This window comes from Dermacentor variabilis, unplaced genomic scaffold (assembly GCF_050947875.1).
Source record: "Dermacentor variabilis isolate Ectoservices unplaced genomic scaffold, ASM5094787v1 scaffold_18, whole genome shotgun sequence".
NCBI lineage: Eukaryota > Metazoa > Arthropoda > Arachnida > Ixodida > Ixodidae > Dermacentor > Dermacentor variabilis.
The window spans coordinates 5908947-5927895 of NW_027460346.1; the positions used below are offsets into that span (position 1 = coordinate 5908947).

Sequence of the window (18949 nt, forward strand, 5' to 3'; positions counted from 1 at the left end):
CCCATGCTTGACTTGATCTAAATGACCCAAGCCGTGAACGCACCAAAAGAAAGGCAGTGAGCGTCTAGGGGGACGTGCGCACCAGGCGTCGTTTATACAAAGTCAAGCATGAGCTTTGTATTAAGATACATTTCTGAATATGAGCGTTAGTCATCTACTTCTCACAGAAAATGTCGAAGAAACGCCCACCAAAACCAGGCACAATCGTAAACTTAACTAGGCAATACGAAGCTCCATAGAAAAAGAGTGGTATTAAAAGCTTTCAGTATTTTGCTTTACTCCAAAATGGTTGCGCTCTCGTGGCTTCAATGTACAGAGATAGTGCAGCGTTAGCTAAAAAGCATGAATTTCCAAACTCCGCGCCAAAATAAGCTTGTAAAATTATTTAGGTGCTAGAATCCAGGGTTTGTAGCGATCCTTGAAAACCCTTTATTTCTAAAATGCAATTTTCAAGGCATTGAAAACCCTGGAATTTTTAGAAGTACTGGAAAGTCCTTAAATTTGTACACTTGGCTAGACTTAGCAGACATTGCCAAGCGTTTTTTTTTTCCCTTCTGTGACAGTCTTCGCATGTCACAGAGAATTGTCTGTGGAGGTAATAGAAAGAAAGCGACATCCTTAAAGTTGAAATTACAAAGGAGCTGCAGATACCAGTTTTAGGCACACGGAACCGGCGACAAATGTACTTGGAGGAGCAGAAGCAGGAAGCTCAACAGTTGAGACAAAGAAAAGCAGTGATGAGTAAATCGAGAGCTACAGACACAATAAAAGGAAATTACAAACGACTTGCTTATTTGGTGGTGAAAAGCTGAGGCAACAGATGACATCACATACACTGTCAAACCAGACAGTATTCAAAAACTGCAAATGTTGCAGGTCCAAGTAGTTAATTGTGCTATTGCAGAAAAACTTTGAGCGCTTTTTTGAAATGCTTCCTTGTGTGCGTTTAGTGTGAAAGGCAAATTAGCAGTTTTTCAAATGTTTGAAATCAGTGAAATGCGGTTTGTTTTGTTTTCTTTTGTTTGCATTAAAGTTAACGATGTTGTTGAACAGGTTATTGCCTGTCCAAACTACTAAAAAAATCGCACGAGGTCCTTGAAGTTACTGTGTCGGGGCCTCGAAAGTTCTTGAAAACCATTGCATTTTTTTCTTCAATATTGCTACGAACCCAGTAGAACAACTGTTATGGAGTAAAAACCTTGACTGAACAGGGGCTTATACGAAGAGCACAGGAAGACTAGAAATGCAGTAGTAGGCATGGAGGGCCCTGAAAAAAATGTGCCACATCTGCTCGTCTGCCTTATGTTTCTGCATTTACTGTCCCATTTTTAATAGAAGTGCACTTACTGTTCTACTCCAATAAACGCAACATTACCAACTCCAGTGTGGGGCAGTCCTTCAGCCAGTGCAGAACTCTTTCTGTACATCCCTGTCAGCTCTGTCATTTTTCCAGCATTGTAGTACAAGATTTGTTAAACTGGTTTCGCAGAATATGAGCAGTATACTCTTAAATTAGCTGTTTATTTGTATGCACAAGTTCAGGTCCTCAGTTTGGTTGCATGACAAATTGCCATACCTCAATAGATACAAGAAAAAATGTTATCAGAGTTTAATAAAATCCAAACAGTAATAATCACAACAATATAATGACATACATTTCTTTTGGTACGTATACAGCCCATGTCTTGGCACTGTATAAATTCAACTATACATCGCAAGTACTGTGTCCTGACCACTATTATTCACATGTGTAAAACCATCACAGCAATTCTTCAACAAATATCACAGTGATTAGTGACATACACTTTGTAACTGCTTTACATGAGCATAATGTATACAAATGGTCCCTGTGTACCTACACATGACTAGTGCCACCCGAGTACTATTACTCACAGGTGTAAAACCAACAAAGCAGTTCTTTAAAAATATCACAGCGCTTAGTGACGTACATGCTGTAACTCCCTTGTAAAAGCTTAATACAAACACGTGAGCGCACAGAAAGCTAGCAGTGCGCCTACATGGAAATACCACCGCCTCAATACTAATTCACAAGTGTACAACCAACCAAGCAGTTCTTTAAAGAATATCACAATGCTTAGTGACATACAATTTGTAACTAGCTTATATAAGATTTATACAAACATGAGAACATACCCAAAGCTATCGGTGCACCTACATGGAAGTGCGGCCATCTGAACACTATTATTTGCAAGTGTAAGCTCAACAGAAAAGTTCGTTATAGTGACGCCCATTTTGTAACTGTCTTATACAAGCTTAGTGCAAGCACAAGAATGCGGAAAAAATAAATTAAAAACTTGCTCTATGAATACACAAACAGATCAACACAAATGGTAAACACCGCTTTGAAGACACGTGACCGTGACAAAGCGCAGTGCTGTGCCGGTTGAAACTGCCATCCACAAAAGTATTGAGCAATGCTTAAAACAACAAGCAATAAAGTGCTGAAAGACTGCATTTGTAACGTACCTATTTTAATTCAAATTTCTTGAATATAGGGCTCTCTTGCAGATAAGGCATCTGATCCAACTGACCTGATTTTACACCTGCTAAATGCATACAATGCACTGAGATATAACTGGTAATAATAATTATAAAAGGCATTTAAAAACTTGATAGTATGATGAAGATGCGTGAATAGAAAAGTTCTGTCCCCCTCGTACTTGTTAAACAGGTGTAAGTACGACACGTGTTCTTTTTTTCCGCAATTTTTGCATTAATGGACACCCGGGAACCTCGAACCCACAAAAAAAGAAGATACTGCTGTGTTAATAGTGTTGTGAATAATTTTTTGTGAAAGCTTTTTACAGACAAGTTGCAGTCTCGTTTCTGGAGGTTGAGCTGTATCATGCAAAATAACATGGAAAGTGGTCACATGGGAGCATGACACTATGCCATAATGTTCGTTTCAGTTGACTCTCTTGCCCTACAAGTCAGTGCTCACTGTGACCAGTGCTGGAACAGCAGTGTCTGTGTGATTTTCATTACACTTCTGTCCTATGCCATCTTTACCAGAGTTGGCGGCACATAGGTACCCAAATTTCGATAGTGTTGCTTTCTCAGGTGGTTGTTTTTGATTTGCTCAATATCAGTTGGCACTTCAGCTGCATCAAACTTCTTTTTTACCTCTTCAACAACAACATAAACAACAATCTTATGACACCTGTGTTGTCCTTCTGGTTGCCTACAAAGACCAGTTAATCTAGCAACAACACTGACAGTCTTTACTATCTTCTAATGGGGAAGAGGTGTGTCCCACCATGTGTTCCACGTTGTTGTCGCTATGTGGGCTGGCTGGGGAGGCAACAACTGTAATATGTTTGCATATTTTAAAGTGATGCTTGTACTGTGTTATAACACCTAACTTAGTCTTGCACTTGCTGCACAAGAACACTGGCTCACAGTCGTGGTGAAAAGCTTTTGTATGTTGAGCAAATGAGTTGTATGCACTACAAAAAGTCAGTGATAGCACACATGTTGCTCTACCAGGCCTGGTGTGGTTCCTTCTGACACTGCTGCTGATGCTGACACACTGCTGCTTGCCTCGTACACTGTTGCAGCTGCAGTAGACATGGCCGTCTCTGTATCTATTGCTGCCGTGCCACCTGTCATGGTAACTTCAGGTGGTATCGGGCTCACTTCTGCAACAGAGATGTCGTTTGCCCCTTGAGGGCTCTCGTCATCAGGGCCAATAATTTCGTAGGCATTGTCTCCTGTATTGAAGAACCAATAAGAACAGCCTGAATTAATAAACATAGCTCTAAAAAGTACGGACATCAAAACTTAACCACAAGCTTTGCACATCAGTGACCAGGCTTAAGGAATAATACTTGCAGGAGGAGTTACACAATTGTGTGCGTACATTACAGTTAAGCCTCATTAGAAGAGATACTCAAGAGGCACGGGAAACATGTCTCTCGAAACCAAAAATTTTAAAACACTGAGGAGCCAGACTAGATCACCTTATTATGCATCATCACTAAAGTATGTTTAGATATATCTGACGAAATAATTGCTCAGGGTGGCTTAAAGGGCCCCTAAACCACTTCTTGACATTTTTTGAACATTTCAAGTAAACATGCGCATCAAAATCAGAATGCCGTCACAATTGACGACGCCAAACGCCACAGTGCGTAGCACTGTGGGAGCACCACAATATGACGAAAACGACCCCGTGCGCCTCTCTGGACCTATCCTGCACCCCGCAGTTTGTCCTGACATCACCAGGCTGTCTCTGATGATGTCACCAGTTTCCGGTGCTGTCGATTGGTCGAACGAAAGTGTGTGACTGCCGGCAAGGCCTGCAAGCAAATACACACTCCTTCTTCCTCGTCGCGTTGCTCGCGATGCCATTGTGGGCAGCCAATGGGGGCAAAGAACAGAAACGCCAACAGAAGGGTCTCCCTATGAGGCTGTTTAACTAGAGTCACCATACAGTTCCATTGTATTGGCAAGGTCATTAGCGCCACCCCTCGAAGGATGACGGGCCTGCGCGGCAGCAACAGAGCTCGCTGGTGATGGCCTGTCCCGTAACATTTGGAGGTGTACTAGGCAAGGAAAAGACGATACTGTCCAGATGGCGTGTACCAGATGAAAGAGTAAAATGAGCGGGGACTACTTTTAGATAATCAAACACGTAGCTCCACAATTACTGGACCGTTTTGAAAAATTCTCGTGGCTACGTGTTCGTTGCCTTAACATGTACAACTGCAACACCGCAACTAAATTTCAACCTCGGTGGTTTAGGGGCCCTTTAAAGAAGACATTCACAGCTTTTTAGTGACTGTAGATTGTGTTAGCTTCCTCCCTAACTTCTGGAAGTTAAACACTTCACTTTGCAAGCCTTGTTGCTCGCAGTGCCTTTGAGGTGCTCTTAGACGCTCGTCAGCTTCAACTGTCGACACTTTCTGCCCTGCACTGTCCTCGTTGCCCTCCTTTTCTAGTTCATGCTAAAGAGACATGCGCACTTGACCTGTGTGAGGATTGCGTGATCTTTACACCCTTCAGAGCACACAAGGTGCATGAAGTGAATGTGTCTGGGTTGTGTCCCTTCGAAGTAGTGAATACTTAAAAAGTCGTTAGTAACAAAGGTGACTCTTGTGTACAGTGTTGTTAATGTGGCAAACCAACCAAACCATTTTCAGATGTCTCTTACAACCAAGTGTATCTTGTAATGAGATTCTACTGTACTGAATATTTTTCATCTATGGATCATCTGCATGTACATATAGTCACAAAGGCATGCTGTGTGGAATGGCGAATTAGGAAAAAGCTCGTACTCTTACTTTTTGTCCCTAATATAAGCAGCTGATAATAATATGATAAAAAGCAGGTAATGAGGCAAGCATGGAACATAATCCTTCAGCTCTAAACAGTTTTTTGGGCCCGCATCATTCCCTCATGACATAAGGAAACAACTTGATTGCAGTAATGGCTGCATGTGATCTGAGTTGATTGAAACAAACAATACGTAAGGTTGCCCTGTATGTAATTTTATCAGTGCTTTTTAGATGTCCTGCTGGCGATCCTGGCTGCACAATGTTTCTCATGCTTTTTGGCACGATTCCTTTATTTTCCACTCCACTCTTTTTTCTGGTTTTATCCCCTTTCCCTTCCCCCTTGCATAAAATAGCACACCTGAAGTATCAAATCTGTTGAATTATTGTGTGTATCATACCTGTTAACATGCGGGCTTCTCTGTGGTCTGTGTTGTATTTTTGCGCTGTACAAGTCAATTCAAAATGAAAGATGGAATGTCCCTGCCTATTGTGTGTGTGTGTGTGTGTGTATATGTATATATATATATATATATATATATATATATATATGTCTCTCATGTTTTGAAATATATATACATTCAGGAGTGCCTGCATGCTCTTCTCCCCTGCTCCAGTGACGAAAAGGAGAGCCTTTTTGTGTAGCATAGTAAAACATTCACATGTTTTTGCTGTGCCCATTACATCACTTATCATATGGATCTGTCACAATACAGAGTAGCAGTGGTCTATAATACTAACTCATCCCAACAAAACTATAGATTAGCACACACCGACATGCTGTGAAACAGCTGTTGCAAAGCCGCTGGTGCTGGCAATTTCCGCAGCACTGCAGTGGTACAGCAGAGTGCCACCTGTATAGTGACAAATGCATATGTATGTTAGCAACTCACTAGTTGCTGATGGTTTCATAAGCTTTACACTACACAATAAAGTAATCTAGACAACTTTGTTGGAACAAATACACATAATTAGGACACCACTTAAAGACTAACACGATTAATTGCCCCCAATCTCTCACTCACTAAGGAATAATACTACTGAAACATTGGTGGAGAGCTCACATTAACACATTCCATAAAGGACAAGCTTTCTTTGAGGAAAACAGCTATAACAGCGGTTAGTTTTCTTGATCATCTTATGTGCTAGCTTTGATTTAAATGTCATGCAGTACTATAAAATATGAAGTGCCGCATTTCTAGCAGCAGAAGGCGTCATCAGCCTCATGGTACAACTGATTTTTACACTGTTTGTGTCAGTGAGCCGACACATACAAAGAAAACCGAATTCACACATACATATACAGTGCCAAGTGCACTCCTCCTTCTGAAAACGCAGCCGCCAGTTCCAATGCTGCTGAAAGGAAAGGTTATATAGAGTGCGAGACTGCATGGAACTACCACTTATGACAGTAAGTGTATGATCTGCTGATTGGAGAGGTAGTCACATGCTATTTATAGTCTTTTTTAGAAGCATTACTAAAGGATGAATTAAAATCTATTCATAAGTCATGAATTTCACGCATCCACGGTTCGGTTAAATAACTTGTGAGAAAAAGACATGTTTACCTGGAAGAGCAATCTTTTTCCTGCTGCAAAATTTTCCTTCGAATTAATGAAATAACTTTACAGCGTCATAATATATTGTGTTTCTCGCAACTACTTCCCAGCAGTGGCGAGTTACAGTGTTTATATCTGACTCATTGGGCGACAATACTGCCAAACACAAATGCTTCACGAACACGAGAACACGTCCCTCGCAGAGAATAGCAACCACATATGCCTCTGTGAGACATGATCGCACCTTTGTTGTCAAAATGTACATTAGAACGACACCACCATCTGATTAAAAAAAAAGCCTCAGTACAAGGCAGCAGCCAACTGCATAATGTGAAATTGCAACTGATGTCTACTTACTGGTGGCCTGTGTTCGAGTCACTTCTGGCAGTTGACTGGGTGCTGAGAAATGCACGTCCTGGGTTGTCCCTACAACACATACAGGGTTATGTCGTATGTTGAAAATATATATACACCGGCATTTCATAAGTTGCAAAACAAATGAGTAAACTAATAAACAACTGTAATGTAAACAGAGTACACATAAGATAGGCTGTCAACTGGTAATGCATTACGCAAAAAACCTAATGCATAGGAAAGACTATATGTATACACACGAAGCTGACACAATTCAATTTGCTCTAGGTTTTTCCGTGCAGTATATTCAAATTATTATGTCTTGTGGTTAGAGCAAAATTAGTGTAAATTACGCACTAAATTATGTACCCTGGAAAACTTTTCTTCAGTATGCACCTGTGCGCGCTTCGAATGAGCAGCGTTGTAACATTTACGTACATGGCATTTAACATGGTTGCTGAACACGGATTTCCTTTGCCCTGTGTCGTGTACAGTGAGCTACATATATCTGCCCCCCCCCCTTTTTTGTACTAGCCATACTGCGTGCCATTGCACTTATACGCACGTCAATAAACCTTACGACACAGAAATAAAAAAAGCGCCAATCACCCATGCCTGCATGTTGTAGTGGGCCTAACCTAACCAAGCATGGGCTGTTGCTTTTTATAGTAAACACAGGCACTGTGCTCATTGCAAGTATGTATCATGTCACTAAGCAAATATGCAATTTCATTGTACCACTATTTTTTTATCACATGGATGTATCTGTTGAGAGGCAAGACAAAAAGCAGTCACTTCTCAGAACTAATCAGCTTTTTTAAAACACATTTCTAACTTTTCGATGACACTTGCTGCTATGTGTTTGTCTCCAGAGAACATACTTGATTTGACTTTCCAATCGGAGACATTACATAAATATACCATGTTAAGATGACTGCCTGGAGCACGTGAGAATTTTCATCTTGGTGTAACATACTGTATCTTGATTTTGGTTACATTTGGTCAAATGGCACACCCAATATACCCACATACTAGGTGTCTGGTCCAAATTGCATGGCAATGTATTTTGATTTTTTGGCATTGGCTCTTCTGCACTACGTGAAGTAGCGCTGCACTGGCTCTTTCAAATCCTCGTGTCCTTGCAGCTGCTTTCTTGAGTTATATAAAGCGGGTGCCTGAAAAATATCATATGCAAAAGTCAACACAAGGGCATGGCGCAAAACAACATCAAGACAGTCAAGGCCATGGCAATAAAAGAAAGTCTTAGCTCTTAGTCTTTTTAGTGAAATGCATGCAAAACATCCAAATGACTGCAACAGTCAACTGCTAAATTAACTTCAATTTTAGATTTACACAAAAAAGAAATAACGGACAGTTCATCCTCGTTCGGCACGAATGTTAGAATACTCCTGCTAATGAATAGAATATTGGTCATTTTCAAACATCATAGGTCTGTCATGAGCCTGGTGTATCGCAAACACCATATGTGACACATCCTAAGCACGTGCCCAGTGTGCCCCCCGCACCATCCCTGGTTGTGCCACTGCTGAAGCCATAATTTGAGGATTATAGCTGCAAACATGATGCTCAGTAGGGATGAAAATATTGTCCTTCAGTTCAATGGATATATGGATGTGCCTATAAAAAAGGGCAACGAGGCTTGTTATGGCAAGCTTACCCACATTTCAATACTAACAAGAAAGTTCACTGCGGCCTGCATCTAAGCTTACTAAAAGACATGAACTTATTTTCATGTATGAGGTGCACAATGGAGTTCATTTTTGACAGACCCGACTACTGCTGCACTTTGAAATCTAGCATTTTAGATTCTTGAAGACATGTAAATGTTGCAGTTAAACCGCAGTTATTGGTTTATTACACCAACCTATTGTTCTGTGTACGACAGACTGGTAACACGGAATTAAAGCAACATTTTATTTTGATATTTTATTTCTCTACTAAAAATATTCAAGCGATAAACACATTTTGATCTGCCATGCAATAGCAAAATGCACACATTACGCTTGTAACCCCCAAAGGAGGGCTGATTTAGCTATTCATATGACATAACCCTGACACGCCAACTCATATTAGCAAATGCACAGGCATGTCCACAACAATAAGCGTATGCAAAGCGCCCTTGCAATTGTAATTCCACACAGCAGCCGTTATATGCGATGCCGATGCATAACTAGCTGCTCGACAATTCACCGAGTTCGTAGACATAAGCATCCTTTCAGTTTCGCACCATGCACGAAAACCGCAACAGGAGACAAAACCAGACCTACCTATAATCACACCATTTCAATACATGAGCAAAAACAGTTCAGTCTTAGGGATAAACACTGTGAGAGCGATTTAGTGCGCGACGGCGACGAGCGACAAAACGGGCCGTCGCTTGAACAGATGGCTCGGTTCTGGAAATCTAGAAATCATCGCTCGTCGCCCGAAAGTGCTATGAGCGACTAGCCAATAGCACGAAGCCGGAACTAGATGTACATCGCTCAAATACTACCGATTGTAGCGCGGAACGAGCAAATGATTAAATTTTTATACGTGCAAGGATAAGAACCAACGGCAAGACCTCCGGAAATATTTTATGCTACTTTTTTAGTAAAATACATCAACGTAAATTACTAAAGCACGCGTCACGCGTCATTGCAGCCCTCATGCCGGCAACACCGGGGAGGCGTCGCTCAATATCGTCGCTCGCACGGAGTACGACTTGTAGGCGACGAGCGAAAGCGACAGCCATCTCCATCGCGTCGCTTGTAGCTGCCGCGCGCAAGATCGCTTATATGGGGCTCATACTCTTTTCAGCATAAAACATGGATTCCTCATGCGTTTCCAGTAAGTTCAAGATAACGCGCCCAACTGACCTCTTGCAGCATGCAGCTGAATGCCTGCGGCAAAGTTTCTAACTAGCACTGGTGCTGCACGTAACTTCAGTGGTCGCAGATTCCCCCTGCGCGAGACACCGTCAAGCGCGCGGTTTATTTATAAAAAAAGCATGCTGCCAGCAAAATGACGCCTTCTGTTATGTGATTCCTTAGTTCAACAGCGTTCCGTACACAGTAGACTGCTAAACTGAATAAATTCAAACACACAAAACGCACGCTAATCACGCTCCGCATAGGCTCGGAATCACGGGATGGTGAACGAACCATTTTAAGCGTCCTCTCGCCTGGCGTCTTATTGAACATACCATAGTTCTGGCAGCGTTTGCGATCTTTAAAGCTCTTACGGACAACGGCAACGTGATAAAATCACACGCAGTTATCGCGACGACTGGCTTTTTCGATTGACAGGGAGAGACACAGCGCGTATGCCTAGTCCTTTGTCAATCGCGTCGGCTAAGCGCAGCGACGACTTCCTGGCGATAACATGACATATACGGAGAATGTGCACCTAAGTTAGAATTCACTTACCGTGGAGGATTTGCTGTTATATCCAAGGCATGACGAACGACTGTAGTGTTTTCGTAGCGACGCGACATGGCTGACATACGATCTCCGTTGGCTGGCCTTCGCGGCGGCGGTGCAGCCGGTGCAGCTCGCTGTACGGATCACCTTTCTCCGGTGCTGTGTTGTTCCGCGATCTTGAGCGCGCGCGCGCGGTGGAGCAAATCCGAGTGAACAAGTAGAGCGCTCGCTACGCGTTCCTTTGAACTGCGGCGGCCTGTTCTCTTAGAAGCAACTGCATGTAATAAAGCACAATGTCCTATTCTGCCGTCTAAGAATAGGACACACTTTTGGCACACATAACTTCTTACACACGGGAAACGAGCCTCCAACCTGTGGTAGATGCGGGGAGAGGCTGACCGTCCTCCACGTCCTACTGGAGTGTCGGGAAGCCGAATCCGAAAGAAAAAAACATTTTCTCTTAGCATACCGGCACCACATCCCCCTTCATCCTGTTATGTTACTTGGCCCAGAACCACTCTTTGACACCAACGCCGTCCTAGGTTTTTGAAAGATGTTGTGTTGCATATTATTAGCCCCACACGTTCGTAGCGCTTCCTCTCTTCAGAGGATGCCGCTGCGATAATTATTTTGAATAGCACATGCCTCTAGGCCCTTGTGGTTCAAGGGCTCTGGCGAGGCAGTAGTGCTGTAAGCAATTTAACATTTCGCATATTTTAAACAATGCATCATTCCTTTACGATGGATTTTAATGTTCATAGTAGTCGTCATTAGTCATCGCCATAATTTTATAGCACGTAGATTTTACGCACTTTACAGCGACTATTTTTAGGCCACTTTACAGCCAAGTCACATCTTCCATAATACATCGTTAACATTACCACTTGTCATGGCGCTCTTTGGCCAAACCTGGCCCTTGCGCCACAAAACACCACACAGCATCATCATCATAGAAGCAAAACGATGTGTTCTTTGCTCAGCGTGCATGAATGATACATTGCCATGTTCGGGGCCAGCCACCTACAGTTGAAGCAGAAGATTACGCTACGTTTTGTTCTCTATTGCCGCAAGAGTAGTTCTACTCTCTCTCTCTGAAGAGGAGAGTAAAAAGCACATTTCACTCTCTCCTTGGTGACAGAGTGAACAATGCATTTCACTCTCCTCGACATTTTGCGAGAGCAAAACGACGCTTTGAAGAGTGAACCGGCCGCTTCACTCCTGCGATACCCTTCCTAGTTTTTAGAGTGTAGTAGTCCTCTCTCATTCTGTGGCCATATACAGCAACTGCGCAGGCCGAATTGCAGGGCTGGCCGTATACTACCACTCTACATACACGCAGACGCACCAACAAAGTAATGCAGGGTCGATCGAAGCAGATTACGATGGCACGCACGCAGAAACAAGCACGGTCAGTCACGGTCGCGGAGGCTGCGAAAGAACGGAACACTAGTGTTGACGTCACAACACCGCGGTTTCCGGTCTCCGCTCGCATCGTCAGCGTCAGCAGCAGCGCGCGGCATACGACGGGAGGGGGGGGGGCGGAGCTACAGCGCAATTTTAACCGACGATTACGTCGCTCCTAATTGAAAAAAAAAACCAAATTTTACCTACATGGTTTATAAGGTTCCCGGATCCGTATATGAGCGTCTTATTGAATTCGACAGACTCTTCAGCTTCCCTTTAACAGCGCCTCCATGACCCGGAAAATCTCGACTGTCTAGCGCTGACAACCGCTGGGCAGGAAGAGAACGGCTGGTGGCCAGGGGGTAATGTCTTGGCTCGCAGTAAGCACTTGTGCAATGATGCCACCGCCCCAAAACATCCAACAAGGACAGGCAACTGCAAAATGAACCCCACAACACGGCTCTGCACCGAGATGACGTACATTGGCTCTCACTTTAGACCCGCTAGGCTTCAAAGAAAAAATAAGTGCAGAAACAAAAAATGCTGCATTCCGCTATGCCAATTTTTGACGCAATTTCGTGCTGATAAATTCAGCAATCATGGAGGGAATCCTGCTAAATGAGAGGGGATCTTCTTGGCTTAACAAAACTAACAATAGTAACCCTAAAATTTAGGCGGGACCCTCGAACGCAGAATTCAAGTTAGCCTGCTCAAACCATCCGCATTGCTATGCAACTTTCCCTTCTTTTATCTAACGGAGAAGCTGTGCCCTTGGAGTGTGAGGCTCCATCGGAGCAAGCGGCCATTTTTGTGTGACATTTCATTGAGCCACGTCAGAGGACAGTGGTCGGTCTCGAAGATGAACTTCGCTCCGTACAAGTAACATGACAACTTCCGGGCGGCCCAAACGCATTCCGAGAGAAGCGCATTCCGTCTCTGAAGCGCTTCTCTCTTACTTTTTTTAGGATGCTCCTAGTTATCGTCGCCGACCTAAGTACCACGCCCATACCTCTGCCGCTTGCGTCGCATTGAACTATGAATTTCTTTGTGTAGTCTGGCGCGCGAAGCACAGGACGAGAAACCAATAGCGTTTTCAAGCTTTGGAAAGCGTTCCCTTTGTCCTTATCCCAGTGTACGCTACTTGGTGGTCCCTTTCGGAGGGCGTCCGTTAATGGACTTGCCATTTGCGATTAATTCGGAATGTACCGTTGATAGTACCCCACAAGTCCCAAAAATGAACGAAGGTCTGTTTTCGTGCGCGGTTGAGAACATTCTCCAATCGTAGCTATATTCAGCTCGGCCGGCCGTCTCGTGCCCTGGCCGACAACATGGCCCAGATAAGTAACCTGTCAACAACCAAATCTACACTTTTCCGCTTTCATCTTTAAGCCGGCTTCCCTCAACCGAGAGAACACCTGTTTGAGGTGCGATACGTGTTGTTCCCAGCTGTCCCGAAAAATTGCTACATCATGAATTATGGCAAGGCGAAGTCCTGCAAGTCTTTTAGGACAATATCCATTAACTTAGAGAAGCTAAACGGCGCGTTCTTCAGCCCGAAGTCGAGTGCGAGAGGGCGAGAAGTGCCTACAGGTGAGATGAATGCGGCATTGTGGCTGGCACTTTCTGAAAGGGGAACTTGCCAGTACCCCCGCACGATATCTATAGTTGAAATGTATTTAGCAGCGGTAACTCTTTCAATTCGTTCCTCAATGTTGGGTATCGGGTACAGCTGATCCCTAGTGATGGCATCCTAGGGATCAGGGTCCCTAGGATGCCATCATCGATGGCATCCTGGGAGGGTCCTTGTTAGGAGTTTCTACCAGTATTAGCGGTGACGTGTAGTCACTCTCAGCGGGCTCAATAACTCCCAACTCTAGCATGCGCTGTATCTCTGCCTCCATAATCTCAGTCTTGGAGACACCCTGTCAGGCTTTGATCTTACTGGTTCGGTTGATGTCAGCTCTATTTCATGCGTTATTAGTTCGGTTCTAGCCGGGCGATCGCCGAATCTGTCGAGATATTCCCCTAACACCACTTTTAGCTCATCTAGCTGCTCGGGTCTTACAGCGTGCGAGCTTACCGAATGTTTTACTTCTAGGCCGATTTCAGAGTTGGAGGTCGCCCTATACTCCTTAAACTTGGTACTGGTGCCATCCTGCTCGTTGATGGTATAGTTAACGACTCCGCTCCGCTCTACATACGGCTTCATCAAATTGCAGTGATATATCTTCACCTCCTTCCTGCGACCGGGCACTTTCAGAGCATACTTATTATCGGAAAGTTTGTGCAACACTTTAACGGGCCCGTCCCAGTGAACTTCGAGCTTGTTCTTTCTTGAAGGTTTGAGGATCGTTGCCGGGTCTCTGGCGTTAAACGTACGAAGCCTCGCATTCTTGTCGTAATATAATTTGGCGTTCTTTTGAGCTACTCCCATGTTCTTTCCGACTAGTTCTCGGGTTGCGCTTAGCCGTTCCAGCAGATTTAGCACGTATTCAACCACTGTAGGACTCTCTCCTCTTTCCTCCCACATCTCTCTTAACATTCTTCGTGGAGACCGGAGTGTCCTCCCATACACTAGTTCTGCTGGCGAGAACCCTGTCGCTTCACGTGGAACCGTTCGCAAAGCAAACAAAGTTGCCGGCAGACAGTTCTCCCAGTCCTTGTGCTCGTAACAGAGCGCACGCAAAACTCGCTTAAGCACTGAATGCTACCTCTCTATATTGTTTTACTGAGGGTTATAGAACTGTATTAACTTTACCCCGCACTTTTGCAAGAATGTGGAAGTCAGTGCGCTCGTGAATACTGACCCTTGATCTGCCTGAATTTCGGCTGGAAACCCAACTCGCGCAAACACTGTCAAAAGCGCGTCTACTACTTCGGTGGAGCTAAGCTCTTTCAGAGGGATTGCTTCTGGAAACTTTGTAGCCGGACACAGCATGGTAAACAAGTATCTGTAACTTGATTTTGTTTATGGTAGAGGCCATACCGTGTCTATTACAAGTCGTCTGAAAGGTTCTGTTATTAAGGGCACTAGCTTTAGTGGAGCTTTCCATGTATCTCCTGGTTTACCCGAGCGCTCGCAGGCGTCGCATGATCTTACAAAGTTTTCTACGTCTTTGAAACAACCAGGCCAGTAGTATTCCATAAGCAATCATTCTTTTGATTCGTTTATGCCTAGGTGGCCAGACCACCCATTTCCTTGACAGAGACTCAAAAGGTCCTCCCTGTATACTTTGTTTAGCGCAAAACGACCGGCACAAGAAAGACGACCAGGACAAGGCGCTTCCAACTAGCCCGCCAACGCATTGTGCTGAACTATCCTCCCTGTACTTAGTAGGTACGACTAACTGATCTAAAATCCTACCCTTTCGATCTCTGTAGTGCCGATACAACAATCCTCCTCTCTCTTGTTCGTCACGTTGCGCCTAGCAATGCCTTCTTTAGCTGTGTGATGTAATTTAGCTAAGCTGTCATCATTCTTTTGCTCGGCTGCTAGTGACTGTCCACTCGTAAGAGCTTATCAAAGTTCTTTAAGGCCGGTGATAGTACCGACTCTACCTCACTTGCGACTGCGTCAGCTGGCTCTTCCTGCAGGCGTGAACTTTGACACCCTAGTTATCTGCTCTCATTGAGCTGGTCAGCAGCAGGGTTTCTTCAACCGTTTTTTCGTCCCTCCAGCCTAGCTCGGATTCAGTTACAGAAGTTTCCTCTTTTGCTACTTCCGAGAGAGCAGCTTTTGCCTTTTCAGCTGAAAGCTACGCGATTTTACGAACTTCGCCGCGGGTCAATGCCTGTACTATGCCATCTCCCAGCTTAAGCCCTTTGTCACGCAGTAACTGATTCGAACGATTCGAAAAGATGTAAGGGTACTGCAGTGACAAAAATTTGGAAACTGCAGCCTCAGTCTCTAGCTCCCCGAATGGTCCAATGATTTTGACTTTGGCCATGGGCAGACACACGCTGTGTTCTTCTACAACCTGTTTGGTCCATGCTACTTCTCCGGTGAAGTCATCTACCGTCACGTAAGACGGATGGACAATGTCCATCGTGGCGGCACTGTCTTTTAACAATCGGCATGGTTTGCCATGCCGATTGGTCGTGAAGATAGGGGCTTAAAAGTTCCATATTCTCGTCTTTTTCCTCTATGTAGGAAAACTACGCTGGGTTTTCCGCTGGGTTTACAGCTGTATGCCCCAGTTCGTGGCATTTATAACAGCGGATCGGCCTAACAAATTCGAATTTTTTCTGTTCCTTTTGTGCGGTTTCCCCGTCAAGTTTCTCCTCGCTCTTTTCTGCGGGCTTTTCCTCCACGTCTATAGGCTCCGATCGTCTAGTCTGCGAACCCTTTTTGAACGGAAATGGTTTCCGCGGTCCATTTCGACCGTCCCAATTTCCGTCCTCGGCGTTCAACTTTCTACGGGTTGTGTACTGTTCGGCGAATTCAGCCGCCCTTTCCACAGTGTTTACATTCCCTCTGTCTTGCACCCACAGTTTCACAGCATGGAGGATGCTTTTGTAAAACTGCTCGAGACGCATGCATTCTATGATCATGTGTCTGCTGTCGTACGCTTCCGCGCTTTTTTGCCACTCGACTAGGTTGTCCTACAAGCCGTATGCAAACTCCGGATACCCCTCGCTATATTTCTTGCCTGTGCTCCTAAACCTTTGCCGAAACGCTTCGGCTGAAAGGGTATTTTTTCAGGAGACTAGCTTTAACTTTTGCATAATCATATGCATCCTGTGCACTCACTCTGGCGATTACCTCTGCAGCCTCACACGGCAACATAGACATTAAACGCTGTGGCAATGTACTCGGACCCAAGTTCATCTCGCAAGCCCTATCAAAATTTCTTAGGAACAAGCCTATGTCGGTCCCAACCTAAAATGGCTTTAATAGCCTGTCCATGCAGTGTGATTTTGCCTCACTTGATCGTCCCAGGGCCCCTTCACTTCCTTGAGACAACTCCAAACATTTGCTTTCAAGTTTCATTTTTCTTAACTCGTGATCTTTATCGCGTTCCTCTCTCTTGTTCTCTCTCGTTCTCTCTTTTTCAGAAGTTCAAACCCCATTTCAATTTCTTCCTCACTGGCCTGTTCGGAAATTAGTTCCAATAATTCGGATTTTAGCATTTCCTTGCGTACATCTAGGCCCAGTTCCTTACCAGCAATCAACTCGTCTCTCAGCAGTGTCCTTAACTCCATGATTGCTGCTTTACTGCCTTGGCCCAGCTCGCTAAATCTAGCTAGGAAAACAAGCTAGCTAACACTCAATCTAGCTTCCCTACTGTTCTAAACAGAACCACAAAATGAAGCCTAGAGAGTCAAAGCAAGAACCAAGCACTCACCGCAGAGACAGCACCACGTCTCAAAGTCCATCTCACCGCTGTCAGCCAGTTGTGATTGGGGGCTCAATCCCATCGTTCGTAGCCCGTTGTCAAGATTGGAGGCCGGCATGAATTCGAAGGTAGCTGACCCATGCCGTCGTCCAACTTATCAACGCTGAGGACGTTGATGTAGGGAAGTACTGCTTCTCATCGAGAACGAGGAATATGGGTTTATTTACAGTATTTACATGCAGTGCATCAGTCTAGCATGACTGCGAAAGAAAGTATGGAGCATCCGCACAACAGCCGTTTATAAACACTCGCTCCTCCCCCGATTCCAAGGTGGCGGAAACGTTTACACACACACACACGCACATACAGGTTCTCGGTCCGAAACAGACATCACACGAATTTCGAAGAACTCGGAGCGGACCCTCGCAGTGCGGCCGGGTAGCCATTGTCTTGCGTCTTGGTCGGCGCGTGGGAAGAGGTCTCCGACGACGTTCCCGCGGCAACTCCCGCACTCACAGCAGATCAGGTCCGCATTGGTGAGTTCGGTAACAATAGTTGGCCCGCCGAACTCATTCAGTCACAACGGCGACCAGGCTGGAGCGTAACTGTGGCGGTTTCAGCACAAAGCCTGCTTCGTCAAACTCATCCTAGCTGAAGCGACGGAGTGTGGAGGACGCGCGTATTGTTCCCGACAGAGTCTACTTAGTCACGCCGTGGCTAGAGGTTGGCGGCGGCGCTCCAGGAAAGTTGCGGCCACTGTCGCAACTTGTTGGCAAAACTTGCACTGCAGCTGGCCGTTCTTAACACTGTACCAAATAATGTGAACAAGTTTTACTTTTTCGTTGTTGAACGCGATCCACAAACAGTTTCACCTTATTAGAAATTGCAAATGTTCGATTCGATATTTAACGGTCATTTTTCTCAAGCACTCGGAGCATCTATGTGATCTTTATTCCATGAATAAATAAAATCGCAATACATAAATAACTAAAATATAAAATTAACATAGAAGTGAACAGAACATCTTTACTTGACAAAACAAAGAAAGTAAAAGTCGCAAAGTTGAACTGCGGCACGCAATTTTTGAAACAAATAAATTTATGTGTTTCTAAATACAATTAACAAAGACAGATTGTGGGAAAGATATATCAACCTTTTCCGATAAATTAAACAACCATGCAGAGTTTCGCATGAAAAAAATATATATTTATAACGTTTTTTTTGTTTTTTTTTCTTTTTTCATATTATATATTCATATATCGCTAAGTGCACGATGGCGCAATTAGCGGTGCGCCCGAAGATTCATGGCGTGCGGCTCCTCAGTCTGCGGCCGCTTCGCTCTGCGCGGTGCCTCGGCGTCGCGTTCGAGGTGTGGAATGACCTGTTCCACCACAAACTGCTCGGCCGACGGGAAAGACAGGATCACGTCCATCCAGACGGCCAGTCTGCCGCGAGAAGTGGACGGTTGAACGACCTCAGCGACCTGCTTTGTCTTGGGCAGCTTCTGGAGCAACTTCATCAGCAAGTAATGAAGCCACAGCACGTTGGTATGTGGCCGAAAGGCTTCCCAATCATCACTG

The 18949-nt window shown here is 44.6% G+C and overlaps 2 protein-coding genes across 2 annotated transcripts in view; both read right to left on the reverse strand.

Moving 5' to 3' along the window:
- Positions 1-2700: 2700 nt before the first annotated feature.
- Positions 2701-17409, reverse strand: LOC142568355 (uncharacterized). The gene is made up of 4 exons (XM_075678356.1): positions 17379-17409; positions 7211-7279; positions 6068-6148; positions 2701-3731 (listed from the first exon to the last, which is right to left on the reverse strand). Exons 1-4 carry the CDS (start codon positions 17407-17409, stop codon positions 3478-3480), a joined length of 435 nt encoding a protein of 144 aa, XP_075534471.1. The 3' UTR covers positions 2701-3477.
- A 1185-nt stretch (positions 17410-18594) lies between these two features.
- The window catches only part of LOC142568356 (uncharacterized), a 64690-nt gene continuing 64335 nt past the window's right edge, over positions 18595-18949 (reverse strand). The window contains exon 13 of the mRNA XM_075678357.1: positions 18595-18946. Within this exon, the coding sequence (XP_075534472.1) occupies positions 18652-18946 (295 nt within the window). The 3' untranslated portion in view covers positions 18595-18651. The remainder of the gene's footprint in view (positions 18947-18949) is intronic.

What these genes read in the sequence shown, in the direction of transcription:
- LOC142568355 (XM_075678356.1), bottom strand. Translation starts at nt 17,409, where the DNA reads ATGGACTTTGAGACGTGGTGCTGTCTCTGCG. An exon ending in GACGTGGTGCTGTCTCTGCG is followed by an intron (nt 7,280 to 17,378) that starts GTGAGTGCTTGG and finishes TATGTGTTGTAG; the next exon opens with GGACAACCCAGGACGTGCAT. An exon ending in GACTCGAACACAGGCCACCA is followed by an intron (nt 6,149 to 7,210) that starts GTAAGTAGACAT and finishes GTCACTATACAG; the next exon opens with GTGGCACTCTGCTGTACCAC.